The 19,019-nt window shown below is 40.5% G+C and overlaps 1 protein-coding gene across 1 annotated transcript; it reads right to left on the minus strand.

Moving 5' to 3' along the window:
• Positions 1-5,390: 5,390 nt before the first annotated feature.
• LOC119888706 (LON peptidase N-terminal domain and RING finger protein 3-like) lies at positions 5,391-18,492 on the minus strand. The gene is made up of 12 exons (XM_038699407.1): positions 17,642-18,492; positions 14,602-14,720; positions 14,378-14,500; positions 13,900-14,016; positions 13,611-13,818; positions 13,413-13,497; positions 12,951-13,065; positions 12,293-12,414; positions 11,591-11,749; positions 11,328-11,490; positions 11,055-11,204; positions 5,391-10,369 (listed from the first exon to the last, which is right to left on the minus strand). The coding sequence occupies exons 1-12, from the start codon at positions 18,330-18,332 to the stop codon at positions 10,211-10,213; spliced, it is 2,211 nt and encodes a 736-aa protein (XP_038555335.1). The 5' UTR covers positions 18,333-18,492; the 3' UTR covers positions 5,391-10,210.
• Between the last annotated feature and the right edge of the window lie 527 nt (positions 18,493-19,019).

Below are 19,019 nucleotides of genomic sequence, written 5' to 3' on the forward strand. Positions count from 1 at the left end.
AGGAGTGGATTGTCTACTGATCAGAGGGTTGGCGGTTCAAGCCCCAGCTCCTGTCCATATGCTATTTGCCATTTAACAACAAAGTCCAGCCATTTTGATGTGAAAGTTAAAATACCTGCAGAATAAATCCACATGAGTGTCTGGACATGATATTTTCTATGCCAAAAGAAGATACTGTATTTTATAGGTATTTGTCAGCATCTCTGTTGCCACTAAAGAGACTGAGGCGTCTCTGTATTTTTTTCTGGGCATTTTGGCGTCCTCGGGAGAGAATCAACCACAATTTCATCCCTGGAAGTGAAATGAAACCTTTGAAACAAAATTATAACTTTTTTTGGACTTGGTTTCAATCCCCAAAACAGCCTAATGTCCTATTGAAGTTAATTTTAGTATTGTAGCCTACTACAAAAATGGGGTATTCACAAGTAAGACAGAAAGGAATGGTCAAAAATAAATCAGATGCCTCCCATATGGGTCAACTTGCTGGTCCCTACATTTCCCATAATGCACCTCGATGCCATCTTTATTAGATCTCATTAGACTCAGAAAGCTCCTCCAGACTCTCAGAAAACATTATACAGTTTTTATGAGACTTCATGAGACTTTTACTTTAGTGTTCAGTCAGTATATAGAATTTACATTTTCATTTGAATTTATAATATTGAGCACTAATAAAAACTCATTTCATAATGCAATAAAGTATTAAACTCTCACAAAAAGATCATTTTAAACTGATAATTTACAGTACTTTGAATAAGTACTACCATCACAAGAGTGTCTTGAACGCTCACTGTACAGTCTTGGCATGTGCACAGCACGCCCCGTGTGTGCTGTGTGAGATGTGACTTTCTCCTTGTGTGTGGCCAGAATTTAGAGCCAAATGTTTGTGTGTGCAGTGTGTGTACAGCATGAGAGTATGTTTGCATGCATATGATTGATGGTCTGTGCGAGTGGGTGTGTGTATGTGTGTGCACATACAGGAAGTTGTAATCAGTGAGAGGGCTGCTTAAACTCCCCAGATGTCTTTTCTGGGTGAGTTAGGTAACGCCGCTGCTGCCCTAATTCTGATACACACACACACACACACATGGCTCCAAACTGGACCAGCCAAGATGTACGATGTGTGTCTGTGCCAAGTATCCATAGCGATGACTGCTGGGTGCTGACCTTCTCATTTACAGGTTATATAACCAACTTGGCAGGAATCAGAAGCACTGAGGTGAGGAGGGGTTTGGGGGGGGGGGTATTAGTATTCACTTAAAGCACTATGATCTGTAAGAGATCACTGAACATCTTGTAAGAAGTAATTACAGTTCTCATAATGCTGTGTTGAAATCTCTTTAATGCTGAACCACCCCCGTGTTTGTATCATACATTAAATGACTCGTCACTGCCTAGAGGAGTTTAAACAGGTCCTCCATATGGGCACAAATTTCTGCCCATACCTCCACTGCACTTGTATTGTGGTTGACAAAATATTTAAACCTGCAAAATGAACTGAAAGATGCTTAAATGCTCTGCGGCTTTCTAGACGTCTCAGTGGAGCTGAAGGGTGCTGCAGAGTCAGGTGACTTACTGGTCATTCATATTGATTAGTGCAGCTTTAAGAACCTACAAACAGAAAAGTAGCCAAAAGCTATATGTATTGGCTGTTAAGGCTGTCTTATTTGCTGTTAGATTGTCAGATAGGTTGCTAAAGTTTTACTGTGTTTACTTTTTTGTTTAACAGGAGATGACACAACATCTCTCTGGCAGCAGAGTAAGAGCTGGACTTCCACAAGAAACACAGCAGCAAAATAGTTACACACGCTCTGCATGCTTTGGGGTTTGGTCGGACTGGCCCAACCTCACTGACCTCTTTGTACGAACTGGGGTGACCCTGGACTGGGTGAGGTTGGATTTTCAAACTGTCAGTGTTTCCAGTGACATTATAGCTGACCATTTGAACACCACTCTGACAGTGAATTTCAATTAATACAAAAACGACAACACTGGTTGTGTTCGATGAGAATATTATCACATTTACAGCTAAAGACAGATTACAGGTCCTCCTCCCTAAATTCAGTCGCACTCTTTCCTAATGTTTTACACATAAAATTGTAACAGTTTCCCTGTCACATGTTCTGAGTGACTGCTATTTGTACAAACTACTTTACTGTATATATGAAGACATGATGACATAATGTATCATTCAAGTGTTTATTTAAAGTTTGATATAAAAGTTATACTAAGACACAAATAAGGACCAAGCTGCACAATGAGAGGTAAGTTGCACATAGCATTTACAGAGACTACACATTAATTCACATGCATCATGAAATAAATAATTGGTGGTGACTATAGTTTATTAACCTACTTTGCATGTCTTTGGACGGTGGGAGGAAGCCGGAGCACCTGGAAAGAACCCATGCAGACACGGGGAGAACATGAAAACTCCACAGGGAAAGGATCTGGAATTCTGGATTTATAATTAATATTAATAATTAATAAAAAAATATATATGGTTTTCATTTAAACAAGTAAGATTCTACAGCCACGCAAGTAGCTCAGAGAGTGCTTTGAGGTAAATGCTAACACCAGCATGCTAACATGCTAATGTTCGACAGGTAATCTTTACCATATTCACCATATTAGTTTAGCATGCTAACATTTGCTAATTAACACAACACAACGTGCAGCTGAAATTGATGTGTGGGGGGGTACTTAGTCATAAACAAAAGTGCTGGAAAACAATTTAATTTTGACGTAATGATGGCGCTAGATGAAACATCAGGAGATCACCAAAGTCATTAGGATTTATCCTCTGGGGAACATGAATGTCTGTACAAAATGGTTTTTTTTATTTGTTTGTTTGTTCTTTGTTGAGTTGTATATTTTTTTTGTGCATGTAATAGGTTTTCAAAGTGAAAAAGCCCAAAGTCCAGCGCACAGAAAACATTGCTGTGAGCTGCTTGAAAACAGTTTGTTTGTCCAGCTTTTTTTCCACTTTGCTGCGACATCACAGCGAAATACGCCATCATAATGTTCGCTTACTAGTCTCAAAAACACAGGTGGAAAAACACCCTGAGCTGCAGCACAAACCTCTTGTAGAAGTAAGATGCATCACACCGTAGCAAAAACTGAGCGTTCAACACACAGGGTGAAAAGAGGAGCTGCAACAATGTGCAGTATGACAAAAAATATAGTGTTTTTTGAAAATTAAACCATGTAAACCTGTTCTGGTACAACCCCTAAATAAGATTTTGCAACCTCCAAATAACTGTTTAGGTTGTGGAGGAATTATTTGCTACTGGTCTTTACTGCGATGCAATTTATATTAATTTGTGGTTGAGTAGTTATTCCACAAAGGCCAACCTGCGCGCTTGAATGAGTCCAGTCCATGGTGAGTGCTGATTTGCATAAACAGGATAGATCCTATACTCCAAGTAGAGGATTTGATGACGGAAATTTACAGGATGCAATATGCTGGTCTCATTTAAGCTTCCACGCCTCTATATTTAGAGGCACTAGGATTGGCATAAGTAGGCCTTCAAACCTCTAAGAGTCCTTATAGGACTGCAGCGAGATGAACCTGCTAATCTACAGTGCAATTAAACTGAGTAACAAATAAACAGTGAGCCAGGAAGGGAAGGAGACACTGTTCTTTCCTACGTGTATTACATTTGCCCTAATACTTTTTGTCTTTATAACTCTGACGGAGTGACCTACATTTCCTTTGCTTGCATAAACTGTCTTCCTGTCAGTCCAGCTTCCCCTCTCTTCTTCTGTGTATGTCTGTCCTTGAGCTGCACATTAATCGTCTGAGTGTTTAAAATTGAATAGAACGGCACAAGAGAGAGTCGCTCCACATGTAAGATTTCTTCCACACTCTCTTTTGCTTGTTTTCTCTCTACAAGTGTCGGTTTTGTTGTCTTCAACAATCCTTTCTTGGCTTCTCACAGTTTAGTCTGCCTCGTTTATCCCACCTCCGCCCCACCCTCCTCTTTCTTTACTAACTACTCTGCTTGAATCTGCCATCAGTGGTTTGCAGACTTTTCTCCAGAGACCGTCTACTTAAGAGGAATGTTTTCTTGACCCAAATTGGTTTTATGAGCAGTAGTGCAGATTTACTGTATCAACCGTAGGTTTTGGCTGTAACCTCGTAACCTACAGCGTTTTATTTTGCCTACCTTCTATTCACTGCTAACCTAATTCTTAATGTTGATGAAGAGTAACTCTTAATGTGAATCGTTAGCCTACTGGTATAAAGCAAGAAAAACTTGTCAAATACAACATTGCGAACATTTGAACATATCAGCCAGTGTTGCATTTATCTAACCTAACCTCACTCAACTTGAAATGTTAACCTACTTCATTCCTCTTCACCTCCACTCTGCAGCTAGATTTTTTTAACCTCTCTAATCCCACAGTCAGGACCGCCAATAGAAGTGCAAACTGTGCAACTAAACATTGTTCAAACCCTAAGAATTTGGGGGGAAGTGTGTTGATGGAATAGTGCAGCCATAAAATAAATGTCTTGGGTTTGAATATTTCACTCAGTGTGAACATCATATGGCTTCAATGAAGAGCTAGAACAGACCGATAATAAGTGCAATAAGATTCATTTTCCAACCATAATGGTACTTAAGGGGAAATTACTGTGAATAACACTGGATGTTAGGAAACTATAGCTATTAATTAACCATATATCAAAATTAGCCTGGAGTAAGAAATTAAATCTAAGATCATTACCAATATATTTGCATAAATAGCAGCTGTGAGCTAGTAAAAATTCCTCAGAAGTTAGTCCAGAAAATGAATACTACCCTTGTGTCTGTACAAATAATATATAAATATTAAAGCTTGAACGGTTAGCTTAGCATAGCATAACGATTAAACAAACAAGCAATATAATATTAACATAACTATATAATTAGTGAGCTTAAGGAGGTGATGGTAGGTGGATTTTGTCACCTTTGGACAGAGCCAGGCTTTGCCATTTCCCCGTTTCCAGTCTTTATGCTAAGCTAGGCTAACCATCTGTTGGCCGTAACTTCATATTTATGGTAGAAACATGAGAGCGGTCTCAATCCTGTGACAGTATCAAATGTGTGAAAGTAATCCTTTATGTTTTTGTTTATGTTTTGTCTTTGTAAAGCCTTGTGAAACTACATGTCATTTTAAAGAAAAACTATTTATTTGAACAATAAATTGTAACTGGACAACTGGAGTTAGAAGGTTTTTGTAACAAAATGTTGCTGAAAATGCTGACTTGATGAAGATGATATAGAAGGGCGTCTCATCTAATGACCTACTGAACATAAACTCAGTGATGTTGCCAGTAATCTGAACCGTTACTTTCTAAGAAAGTCAGCCAGCCCTGAAGAACACAAACAAAGGAGATGTCAGACTCTCATCCAGTCCTGTGTGTTCAGACTCCCATGCAGGATCAAGAACACAAACCTTTGGGTTTATTCACAAGCTTCAGACTGTACTTTTGCAAATGCAATGCATACTAAAGTTTTACTATCAAAAACAGCAAGAAAACATCAAGAGAGATGTCAAGACATACATACATTCATTTTGTGCAAATTCACCCGGACACATTTAGAGGCCATGGAGTTCTACAGGAGATTAACAACCTTTGAAAGAAGCAGGCAATGCAGTAACTGAAGTCATTGCAAATATTTGAAAACATGAGAGGCTCAGCAAAGCTTTCTGTGAAGATTTTTAGAGGCCAAATAGTTAGCAAAGCAAGAAAGTCATGTTAGATGTGTTTTAGTCAACTCACTTCAACAGAAGAGGACATACAAGAGGTCATATACTTTGTTTCCAAGAAGCTGTTCAATTTGCCAGGAAAGATAAATCAAGTGCTCCTTAATAGTTCAAATATTTGGGATCAGTATCAAATACATTACACAGAAACCTTTGACTTCACAGCTTTGCAGTTTTAGTAGTGATATAATCTCTCACAGGTGTGAAGTGCTGATGAAGATGGTGCATTGTTAACATGGGCACAAATCTGAACAGAAGTACCTGACAGGACACTGATATTCAATATTTGTTTAGACTCTCAATTTACATTTTCAACATAGATTAAACAACAATGACAGAAAAACAACAATATTAGGAAGCATATATTTTCCCCTCTCTCTCTCTGTGGAAGTGCTGTAGGAGGATGCCAGAGGTAGTTACACTTCTTCAAAAGGTCAACGTTTGAATTCTGAAAGGTGAAGGTATCGATGGGCAATAACCCAACATCCTACTGTTTTTGCATAGCTGGAAAACAAAAGACGAAAAAGATCCAACTTCTTCTACATCTGTATCGTTATTTGTCAGTGAACAAGCAGTTTCCGTGCACAATCCTACAGCTTACAGGAAGTGTGTTGGTGGGCAACTCTTGGATGCTCTGTTAACCCAACGCTAAAAAGCACAGAGGAAAGACTGGTGTCAGCGCCAGGTAGTCAGCATGATCAAAGTTGTAATGAGTGCTACAAAAATTCCACAATGATACCATCAAGCAGCAACAGCAGCATAAAGCCCACCCTGACGCCAAGATAAATGCCACTGTGTTCATGTCCCAACTGGGTCACAGCTTACAACCTGTGCAGTTTCCTAATTAACACCTGCTGAAATCATCTCTGCGATAATCCAAGCATATAGAATCTCATCAGTGATAAAAATATTCATCTATTTCCATATATTTTTTAAACATCTGTTATTAATATGGTTCAACCAGGACTGCAGGGGATGAAGCTAAGTGGGTTGTTCTTCAGTGTGGGGAAAAAGTCAATTCAATCCCACAATGTCTTTGAGAACCTGGACTATGGTGGAGTTGTTTGTGCTGAGAGAACGGACTTGCATTATTATAAACCTGACTCCAGTTACTTTTAACCATCCGTTACGTAATCTGCTTCCAAGAAATCCTACACATCCAGTCTAATTAAAGCATAGTTTGATATTTTGGGAAATAGGCTTACTGGCGTTATTGCCGAGAGTTAGTTAAGAAGATTGATACCCCTTTCATATCTGTCTGTACTATTGGAACAAGATCAAATACTGTCAGTTACAGTGGATGAAACTGGCCACTGCTGCTGTCAGGGGGCGAGCATTTGATACTAAAAACTGTCTTGGATAATATCACTTATCCAGGACAGTTGGTCAGGGTGGGATCTGTTTCAAAGAAATGGGACAAAAAAATTGGGATTATTTTAAGATCTTATTTAGGGAACCCCAGGTTGTTGCACAAAACATTACCAAAGTTGCCATTGCAATTTATACATCAAAGTGAAAAAGGAAGAAGTCCAACTTAAGGCACTGGAACTGCTGTCACAGATGAACTATAATTCACAGCTATCAGTTTTAAAACAAAGTTTGATGGGAACTCAAAAGCCTAAATTAGGAATGAAAAAATGTGACGGTCTCCACAGACGAAACATCAAGAGGCTTTACTGTCAATGATGAACTTGTTAATCGAGCTTTGTTTAGAACTTTTACTCATGTTCACAAAAATAATGGGAAGCCTATATGATTTCATTTTAGGTGGACTTTCCCTTTACCTCAGCCCAGTTCGAGCTAACTCATCAGAGATTCTTAGTAGTTTCTAGTTACCAGGTATCAGTAAAAATTGCTGGGTCAATGATTTTATATATGGTGGAGAGATTTTTGTTTGTACAATTGCCTCTTTAAGACAAGCATCTTCCAATAGAATTTAACAGTTGTGGTAAAAAAAAAACGAAATAATGCATTAATCCAATATTATTAATAGGAAAATTTCAAAGGATTGTGGTTTTACACTTTATCAGGTTCTCCACTTTACAGCATCACATGGCTTTGGCCCTTTCAATACAAAATAATAAATGTGGATGATTTGACAGGACACTCCCTGTGCTATTAGACATGAAATAAACAATGGTATAGACAAACACACCGGTGAGCGAGGAAAATTATAAAATACAAAGAACCCGATTGACGTAGAAACATGTAAAATCAAACACATGTACATAAAATAAAAGATTTCGAAGGCGAAGCTCAACAATCTCTTGTGTTTTCCAGAGATGAGCTTTTGCCATGTAGAAACAGTCATGTCATGGACAGCATCAGCAAGGCCTCGATGTTTTTCAAACAACACATTTTTCTCAGAAATACGTTTGTGGGTCTTTTCAAAATGTGTTTCTCGTGTTTTATTCACATTTATACATATTTAATTTCTGTGAAAATCATGTTTTGAATGGGCAAATGTCCAGAAAGGAGAAAAATTATGAAAAATGAAAACCTTAAAATGAACCTGGTATGTACTACTTCACATGTAAAAATGTTCTACACCATGTTATTGGTGTGATGATTAGAAGGCACTAGCCTTTACTCGTAGCTTCAAACTCATATGAGTGGAGATGTTTTGCAGTTGTGTGCTAGGAGATGTAAATAGGCTTAAACGTAGGGAACAATTTAACCACCAGAAGATTTATTTTTCTTCTGTGGTAATCCAAAATATTAATAGTGGACATATCCTGAGGCTCCTTTCTCTTACTTAAAGTGGAAGTGCAAAATAAGTCAGAATAAATACTGAATAAATACACGAAGGACATGATTAATTCCAGGTGTTGTTAAGAATAATTCCACTGATTTCTGCATTACTGACAGGCTCTCCTCATGCCTGTGAGCGTTATATCTCTGCTATTGACAGCAAGGGAATCCAAATATGTTTTAAGTCAACATAGCATGGACTGTGACCAGCCAATAAAAATATGAAACAGATTTGGGTCACCAGTGATCTAAAGATAGTTGGTCTCAGAGAGAATCTGTGCTCAAGTGGAGTTGTCAGAGTTTGTCCTGGGCAGTTTTCAGTGGCAGCCATGTTGACTCCAAGATGTTACCCCCCCTCCTGATTGTGTTTTCTTTACAGTAATAATACCCATACCATTATCACTGATGTTTGGGGTCAAATGTTTAAAAAAAGCCTTTGGAAAGTGAGCAGCTCAGCATCTCTTTCTGTGAAATGTAAACAATGTCACTGCATGCATAAATAATGACAAAATAAATAACGAAAAACAAAATCGATCAAATTAACAATGGATGAATAAAACAACAAAAGCCTTAAAGCAGGACAATGTAAAGGTTCAGTCTGTTGTTATTCAGCTGCAGGATGTGGGGCCAGACAGAACTGGGACAGAATGAAAGGAAGCGAGGAAGGAAGGAAGACAGAATCGCTCATAAAAATAATTATTGTTAAAAGTTATGTAAAGGTGGCCAAAGAGTAAATATATAGGTTTATCTGTATCTATCTACGCTTAGTAATGGGTATACTCTTTAGAGATATTTTAAATCAGCAGATGAGTACATTTCCAAGATGAAAGTTTCAATCACTGCAATTAATCACACCTAATCAGTATTATCATCATTATTCACCCAGCTGTAGTGAGTGCATTTACACAAAAAGTCATTGTTTGGTCTATGTATATGTACATTTAAAGACATACAGTATGGGGAAACTGATTGGTTGAATTAATGCCAGTTGCCATTTGCAGTAGATGGACTTGTATGATTCTGATCTGGGGACTTTGCTTTGTCTTTGCATTAAAGCTATGTTCAGACAGGCAGCTCAGTCTTTTTGGAGCGATCACCCATATCAGACTGCAAAGTCTGTTTGTTTTTTGTCAAAAAAAAAAAGCATCTCATTCCACATGCAACATGTATGCAAGAGGAAGAGTATAGAACTACAAACATGGAGGAGGGCCAAAAAGGCAACAGTGGGACCTGGACAAATGAAGACAATTCGGCACAACAGCTTGCTGCTGACAAAAACATAAACTTAGCATGTGCGCATTAGCATTGTTACAGTGACATCCAATTTAGTAACGGAAGTTGAACATTCAGTTTCAACCCAATTGTAGTCACTTGTGAATTGTAATGACAGTCATCTTAAGAAATCAGACTTCCCTTCTGTCTGAACGTAGCTTAGTTTTCTGTACGGTGTGACGAGAACATTACTCATGAAAGATATCTATTCATTCAGAACTTTATAATCTTCGTTGCTGCTTGAAGTTTGTTGATGTGCAGATGGAGTCCGGCGCTGCTTTCTGAATGGGACGGTGCTACAAGAGGGAAGGTGCATCAACATCATCATCAGTTCTTTGTGCATCAAAAGGAAGAGCAACAGGTCAACTGCTGCTTTGGAGGAGGGTGTGTGCGGGGCAGGTGGGTACTGCATATACCAGGTGTCCAGAGCATGTCACCGGTGCCTGCTGTGGGCCATGAAGAGCAAAACCTTGCGGATGCCGCTGAGACGGTCTTTCAGAGAAGTGAGGGCCAGGAACGGCAGCTGGGCTCGGCCTTCTAACGGAAGAACAGCTAGTAACCACCAACACCATGAGGGACCATTAGGACTGGTCTGATGGAGGAAGAAAAAGGAGGAGACACCGTTAGGAGGTTTTAAAAAACAAAATAAAGGAGAAACAACTCTGAAGGAAAATTCTGGTGTGTTTTAATTGGACAACCACACAGGTTGTTAACTTTGCACTCGCCAGCTCGACTGTGGGGATTTGGGAAATGCAACTTGGGAAACAGACTCAGAAGTGTTTGAAATAATTTACGTAAAACTGACATGTATTGGGAAATCTTGCCCTGTTTATGTTGTTTTTCCATGGTCAAGTCTCCTGAAGCTCTAAAATGGAGGTGGCAAGTGGAAAATTAGCATGATATTTAGTCAGACCCAAGTTTAAAAAGACCACAATTCTTTCTTTAAGATTATATATTTTCTTTGTTCTGATGCATTTGTATTTAACACGTGTCATGTCAGCTACCTCAGTTGTTTATATTTTGCTCAGTCGGTCCCTTTGTTTGCCTGTTAATTTGAACACTGTTCTTTGACCTGTTCTACCTCAGTTTCTACATTTAGGTCCTCAATCCTATTCATTGTGTACTGACTGTACCTCTGTCAGTATACATTATTTATTCTGCATTACAACTAATAAAATCATGATTGATTTCTGAAAAACCACATAATATGAAAATGAAACTTTGAAAGGAGCATTTGAAAGAAGGATAAATAAAGTAACTTTGTAAATTGTGTGTACCTGAAGTACAGAGTCTTTCCCAGGCATGGGTCCAAAGTGTCCTTCAATGCGTTCCTTCTGCTCAGTCTTCAGAGAGTTTACCCACACCAGGGCCTGGTCGTACACTGTATCGTGCAGAGACTGCAACTCAAGCTGTGCCACGCCCTCCACCTACACACACAAATACACACCTTTTGAGCATCTTCAGGTAATTCTCTATCAAACCATCACTTATCTATCCTTCTCTGGTTAACCCCAGTCCTCCCTCCGCCCACACCTTCCAACATCTCACACCTTAACATCCTCCAGGTACTCTATATCAGCTGTGTTGTATCCGTCCCTCTCTCTGTGCTGAATGACTTTAAACCGCCGTCTGCCGATGGTGTCCACAACCGAACGGCCGTCAGAGAAGAACTTCACATCGCGGATTTCCAACAGGCACCCGTAGTCTGCAAACCTAGAGACACAGGAGGAGGGAGAGGGACAACTGTCACACTTCCTGGATACATACTCCGACACTAAAACCAAACGCACACAGGTACTATGCTAGCACTGACCCTTTGAGGTCGTCTCCCAGACACATGCCAAAACAGTTGGTTCCCGTCTCCATGCATCGGCGAATCATTAGTCTGTAGCAGGGCTCGAAGATATGGAGGGGGCACGGCACAGTGGGGAAGGCCATGGTGCACACAAATATAGGCACATTCTTGTTAAGACTGGAGAGAGACAAGAATAAAAGGAGAATGCGTTTAATGTGCTGAACAGCAGAGTGACGGCACAAGGAAAAACAACATTTATTTTCAAGGTCAAGAATTAACTTTCAATCTCAACATTTATGCTAACGTTAGTGAAAAGTCCTTCAAATTCTCACAAAAACAGCAGTTTTTGTCACAGTGGACCATTAGGCCAAATGCCAAAAAAACATTGGCTACTGTGAGAGTCAATCAGTTTCCTGACAGTTTCAGAGGGATTATTTAGTGGACACACATGTTTGTTCCGGCAACCCGGGAGAGCGATACCTGATGCCTGATGTGACACACACTATGAGATCAGTGTGTTAGAAGTGTTATCTACAGTAGGTCAGTAGGTCAAACAACAGAGGAGGATATTCAGGGGAGTGCTATGTCAGTCACAGATCCTTTAACACAAGCCATAACATATGAGGGGATTGGATTTGACAAGGGAAGACAAATCGCACCAAACAGAGCACAAAGAACAAGTAAAACCGGATAATAAGACAGAAGAGGAAACAAACTTACTTGGAGAGCTCAGCCATCTCATCCTGGTGGATCTTCTGCCTTTCAATGAGCTCAGAGGGAAGATACTTAGATATCAGGTTCTCCATTATTACCGTCTTACAGTACTGCCTCTGGACCAGATACTGGAGAGAAATAAACACAGACGCTATATCAGATCTATATTTACAGTGGCAGAACATAGAGTGATATTTTAGAGTCATATTTGTCCCATAACATCATCTTATTCTGTGCTTGATTCTGGTCTCTAGGTGTACACCAATCCGATATGCTGGATCTGTATTGACCCCAATAGCGACCTTACTGAGTGATCGGGTATCAGCCATCACATAACTGATCCAAATTAAACTCAGTTTCTGCGTCAGTGTTACATAAAAATTCAGCATTTCCAGTATCAGTTACATTCATTACAGTCATGGCAGGCCACCAACTCTGTTTTTAGTCCCATGGCAATCCCTGGCGTCATGTTACCTTACGTAAAGAAGACTGTGAGGTACACAGATTTTAAATTTAGGGAAAAGAAAGCCCTGGTATCAGAATTGGTATCAGCAAAAAGATGGATCAGTGCATCCCTACTGGATTCAGTATAGATCACACTGAATGGTGCCTTATTGTCAAATCTGTATGTTATAACAATATAAGGGAGCATAACACCACATACCTCAGACAGCTCCTCTTTACAGAGTGGACACTTTGGGTTGTGGTCCAGACATCTCTCCAGACACCGAAGACAGAAAGTGTGACCGCATGGCGTCGTCACTGGCTCATAGAAAAGTCTGAATGGGAAACACACAAACATGAAATGGTGAAAAACCAATGGACACAAGAGTGATGTCACATTTAATGATTATCAAAATGTATATATGAATAATATAGAAATAATATATGATAAAACAATGTACAACATTACATTGTACAATGCACAGATACAAAGTTCAGGTTGTATTTCTGTATTTTGATGCCCTAAAAAGCTACTGTCTATCACATCATTTCATTACAGGCTATATCTCTGTCTGTCTAACTGTCAGGGGCAATTTAGCACACGTTACACAACTGCTAATTGATTTATTGCATGAGCTTAATAAAGCTTTCAGTCTGAACCTAACTGTAAAGCAAATCTAACCTCATACAAAGAGAACACTCCAGATCGGTCGGGTCCATGACGTCACCAACCACAGAACTCAGTGTTTCAGTCACCCCTGCTGGCTCTGAACAGAGAGATCAGCAAATAAAAAATAAGACACAAATGCTGCGAATGTAGAGAGCGTGCATGTGTTGCTCGGCTGCATGCATGTTTGTGCATTAAACTCCAAAAGCTCACCAGGCTTGGCTCTCTTGCGATCGCCGCTCCTCTCGTGTCCTCCTTCCTCCACCACACTCGTCCGTTTCCGTTTGAGGAGGCAACAGTGGTCCAGCCTTCCAACCGCAAGCTTTCCCTCACCTTTGACCTCACTGCCCTCTGGCCACTCAGGTGCAGGAGGAGTAAAGGCAAGACTGGACTCTGATGACAATGAGATGGGACTAAGGGTCTGAGAGAAGGAGAGGATGATGAAACCTTGTGTCCCCTCAATGTTTAAACTGCTGACTATCAGAGGTGGAGCATCTCTTACCTCGAGGGGAGTGTTAATGCTGTTTTTGATGTGTGCTCTCAAAGACAGTATATTGGAGTAGTCTGAGATGTGTTCAGGAACCTGGTCTGTAACTGGAGCCAGGAGATCACTGAGGAGCTGAGAGAAGACAACAGACAATGATTAAAGAGTGATTATTCTGTATTCTTATAATTCCACATGCATTTATGGTAATACATCAATTCCTCATGCTCATGTTTTCTTTGCTCTCTTGAGTATTATTGCTTTTATAATGTGCATTGTAGTTGCTTTTTGACTTGTATGCAGGTTGCCGCTATTGAAATGCGCATAAATGTACACCAACACGCTGTGTTTTTATTTGCCAAGCAGTTTTAAGGTTTAGTAAAGCTTTTTGATGTAATTAACAAATAATAAGAAGTGTAACACTGATTTCAGCTACATGACGACAGGGTATTTTCCAGATGTTATAAATATATCAATCTGTTTGTGCCTGCTTTACCTTGTGAGCCTCAGTCTTGGCCAGCCTACAGTCAGGCTCTATGGACAGACAGACCAGATACTCTCTCAGAGCTTCCTCTGTCCTGCCCAACGACACCAGGGCCTGGGCCTTACGAACGTGGCCCTGTAGGCAGGAGGAAGATATATTACATATCTAACAGCTGTTAGAGAAACGGATTATTACACTTTTTAATACAGAATATATCCACAACTTGTCTGTCATACCTTAGACCAGTGAGGCATCAGTCTGCAGGCCATCTCAGCGTCACTCAGAGCCTTTTCATAGTGTTTCAGACTGGAGTGGATCTGGGAGCGATTGCTGAACAGTATGTGGTCCGTGGGTGCTGAGGAGGGGAGGAGGGACAGTCAGTTAGTTATGTAGTTGTTACTAACAACCACGGTTTGATTGTTAGTGTTCCATATAAAAAGGGCTGCAACAACTTTTCTTCATTATTGACTAACAGTAAAAAAAAAAATTTTTTTTAAAGTCTATCTTAATTTCCCAGAGCCCAAAGCGATGTAAGTGCTTGTTTTTGTTGAACCCAAATATTTAATTTACAATAACATGTAACAAAGAAAAGCAGCACAATCTCTAAATTTGCACAGCTGGAAGCAATAAATTTTTGGCATTGGTGCTTATTAAATAACTTTATAACAACAAATCTATAATCAAAAGCAGTTGTAAATATTCTGTCAATCAACTAATCAACTACTAATTGTTTTACCACTCTTTCCTTCAGCTTAAAACATTAACATACTCATTCATGACCCCTATACAAAGCCAATTGTTTCACAACATACTGCAGAATAATATAGAAAGAAAAATCAACGCATGGCTACCACTTATTTATTTTCTTGTGTCTTAAAACACTGAATTTACATAAGGTTCCAATTTATATAAAAAGAAGGAATGTTTAAAAAGATTTAAGTTTCCTCATTACAAAACATGTTATAAAAAACTTCTGCCTTAGAAAATCGTGCCGCACTATCAAGGTCACCCACATTCCAGGTTTCATAACAATAAAAACTTATGCAACGAAATATTTCCCTGGCTTTTCTCAAGACAAGGGTAATAAATCACTCCATGAAATAAAAGCAGAAATTGAAGAATGGGACAAGCCCCAAGCAAAAGGGATTTTAACCTGACAATTACAAAGATTTTAGGAGACCAACAGGCTGTAGATGTATAAATGAACAACATAAAGCAGTAAAAGTAGGACAATAATTTAGCACAGAACCTACTGCACAATACTTATTTTCAACAAAGCTGTCTTGTTACACACACACACACACACACACACCTGAGCTAATTATAACTCTGAGGATATTGTACGGACTTGCATTAATTCCCTAGAGGTTCTCCCTAACTGCTGCATGCATAAACCTTAGCCTAATCTTAACCTAGATCTAGCTCTAAATTTAACTCTAAAACTGTCTTAACCCTAAAATAAGAGGTTAACCCTGTGGGGACCAGATCTTTGTCACTAGTTGTAAGAATGTGAATCCCCACATCTGAGAGTGTGATGAATGCATAGCACACACACGCAGCCCAGGACAAACAGTATGCAGGCGACTGGACCTTGTTCAAGGTCAAAAAATAAATTTCCATAAAATACATTGATAAAGAAGGTATTGTTGACAACAGCGCTACCTGCTTTTTTTTTTTTTTTTTTCTTTACTTTGCTGAAGTAAAAAAGTAGCAGGTAGCAAGTGTCCCATTAGGACTTTTGAGCCTTTATAACAAATAAAAATGAGTCTGAATGATATAGTTAATGAGGCAGCCTTTCAGGCTTTCAAAGATCAACATCCGCGACAGGCCACTTCTACAAGTCACCACAGTTTGAAGCCGGTCCTACCAAACAAAATCAGCAAAACATCTTTGCCAACCATGCAAAACCACTTTGAATGACATCCTGGTGCACACCAAGACCTGGAAATAACCCAGGACAAACTAATTCTATTACTGTGGAAGCTACCCAGCTCAACAGTCAATTGTTGGTGTCTGAGCAGCTCCACTGCAGCAGCTGGCAGATAAATGCTCCACTGGTGGTGACCTAGTGTACAGGGATGTTGGTGTAGCTGAAAAATCCTTACGCAATTCAAACTGGTGCCAACTGACCGGCCAGGAGAATTCAGGTATACTTCACAGAGGATTCAGATGTCAGTGAAACGAGTAACTTTAAACTTACACAACCAGAGTGTTAATCGGCTGCGCTGCGGCAGCCCTACAAAGTTAGGTCAAATGAGGGCAGGTCAAGTGTCCCAGTCATGAAATACTTCTGCCTAGGGATTCTCCATTTCACACGATTCAACTAAACTCAATTAAATTTACTTTATCCAGTGTTTTTTTTTTGCAGAATACATTTCCGTTGCTACATCAATCATAAAAATCAATATACAGTTTATAAATTTGGGGTGGTGATGTTGCAGTGGATAACACACATGCCTTCGGTGTGAGAGACCCAGGTTCAATCCCCCACTGTGGCACATCCACCAATGTGTCCCTGAGCAAGACAGTCTGGAGCAACCCCTGGTTGCTGGCAGATATTGTAAGTTGCTTTAGATAAAAAGCGTGAGCTAAGTGAATGAATGTGGGAAGTGGAAGTGTGAGTGAGGGAAGAAGTAAACTTCAGTCCAGACTATGATTCCTATTTAATAACTGCCAAACATAGTTAAATAGTAGTTCATAGCTCAGAACATAGTTAAGCATATTTGAGGTTATTTCACTACTGGTAATAATCCCAGTCTGCAGGTCACACATGACCAAATCCAACACCACACCTCTGCCTAGGATAAAACCTCTTGCACTGCTGTGAGCATTAGTGTCCCTAGTGGTGACCTGCAATAATACCCTTGACCTACATTTGCCTGAATCATTGTTTGACGTTACACAATGAGGAGCTGGGGGAGGCGGGTTACGTGTTTACGCAATGTTTGGTCCACTAGCCCAGCCTACATAACCCTGTTATCCAACACATGGCGCTGTGGCCCTCAGGTGCCAGCAGAGGCAGCATACTACTGCCACACAGAGGAGCATATATAACACACTTACGAAACTCAGTCATATTGAAACAGCACGATATTTATTTATAGTTCACCTGCCACGCAGTTATGTAGCAAAAAAAACATTCAAAACTGAAGAGCAACAACAAAAACATGACGTTAAAAGTAGCTAAATTAGGCTACGTAGTTTTCTTACAGCATGTAACGTCCCTCTGTCTCCAAAGTTTCAAAAATAATACCAGTAAATAGTTCAGTGGCCTACCTATCAGTATGGCTTGGTTATATTTCTCCAGCGCTGCTTCCATCTTCCTCTCCGCGTACAGCCCGTTGCCCTCCCTCCTCAGCCGGCCGGCCTGGTGCGGGACCGGGAACCACTTGGCCAGCAGGTTGCTGAGAACCACATTAACCCTGTAAGTCTGGACGTCGGCTACTCTGGAGCTGTCCCTGCACTCCTTGCAAATCACCGGCCGCTCCCTCTCCTTCCTCTCCCTCTCCAGACACTTTTTACAGAAGCAGTGTCCGCACGGCAGAGTCACGGGCTCGAACAGAAAGCTCAGGCAAATCCGGCAGGAGAAGTCTTCGTACCCCAAACCTGTGGCAGCAAGTGCCGGGCACCCAGCTGCCACCGCCGCCAACACCTCCTGCCTCCTCGGGGTTTGACTGTCGCCCCTGTCTTGCCTCCTGATACTACCCGAGAGGTACTCTACGAGGTTGGCCAGGTGAACAGGTCCCAGTCTCTCTATCTCAGAGGCTTGTCGGTACACATCGAAAGCTTCTGTGAATTTGCCCCCAAAGGCGAGCGCGTCAGCCCGCCTTACCATCAGCTCCTGCCGGCTCCCTGGATCTCCGAGACCCGCTAGCTGGCACTCGTAGATATCCGCTGCCAGGTCGAAGTTTTTAGACTGGAAAGCCTCCGCTGCGAGCTGCAGCATGCTCTCACTCTCTGTCCCCATGTCCAGGATGTTGTGGAAGTCTGTCCCCTCACCTATGTGGTATTTATCTGCTCAGTACCACCACTGCCACTCATGGTTGTGTCTGCTGCTGCTGGGGAGTCCTCCTGACTACACTGCACGGTCATGCTGTTGTCCAGGAAGTACCGATATTATTCTCAATGGAGCCGCGCAGGAGGAAAAAAACTCTTATGTAAAACTTGTGTCATGTGACGCCGGCCAGCTGTTCTCATTGGGCGAGTGTACAACTGTTACAAAACAATCTGCCATGTAACCAGTGTCGGGACCGATGGGGGGGGGGGGGTGACAGCCTGTCTGACCTGCATGCAGCAGGACTCTAGTAAACAGTGGCGGGTCTGTGTGGGAGCCCAAGTCGGGGACCACAAGAGGTCACTGACCAAATTACACATTATTAAGATATTATTCCAGGTAATTAATGTTAAATAAAGTTTTTTTTTGAGTATCCACTGTGGAATACCCTTCAACATCAGAGGGGGGATATACAATATAGTAGTTATACATCAGTATAACTATACCTATACAATATAGTTTAATTTATGTATCAAGTCACATGTACCAGAAGAATCATCTTAAATTAGGTTTCTTGGGGTGTGGTCTCACAAAGTGGACATCTGTGATCCATCAATAGTCTGTCCATTTTAGAAAAATAAAAACAAAATACCATGGACA

Source organism: Micropterus salmoides, unplaced genomic scaffold (assembly GCF_014851395.1).
Source record: "Micropterus salmoides isolate LMB-PRFRI ecotype aquatic unplaced genomic scaffold, ASM1485139v1 Ms_hic_scaffold_5, whole genome shotgun sequence".
Taxonomy (NCBI): Eukaryota; Metazoa; Chordata; class Actinopteri; order Centrarchiformes; family Centrarchidae; genus Micropterus; species Micropterus salmoides.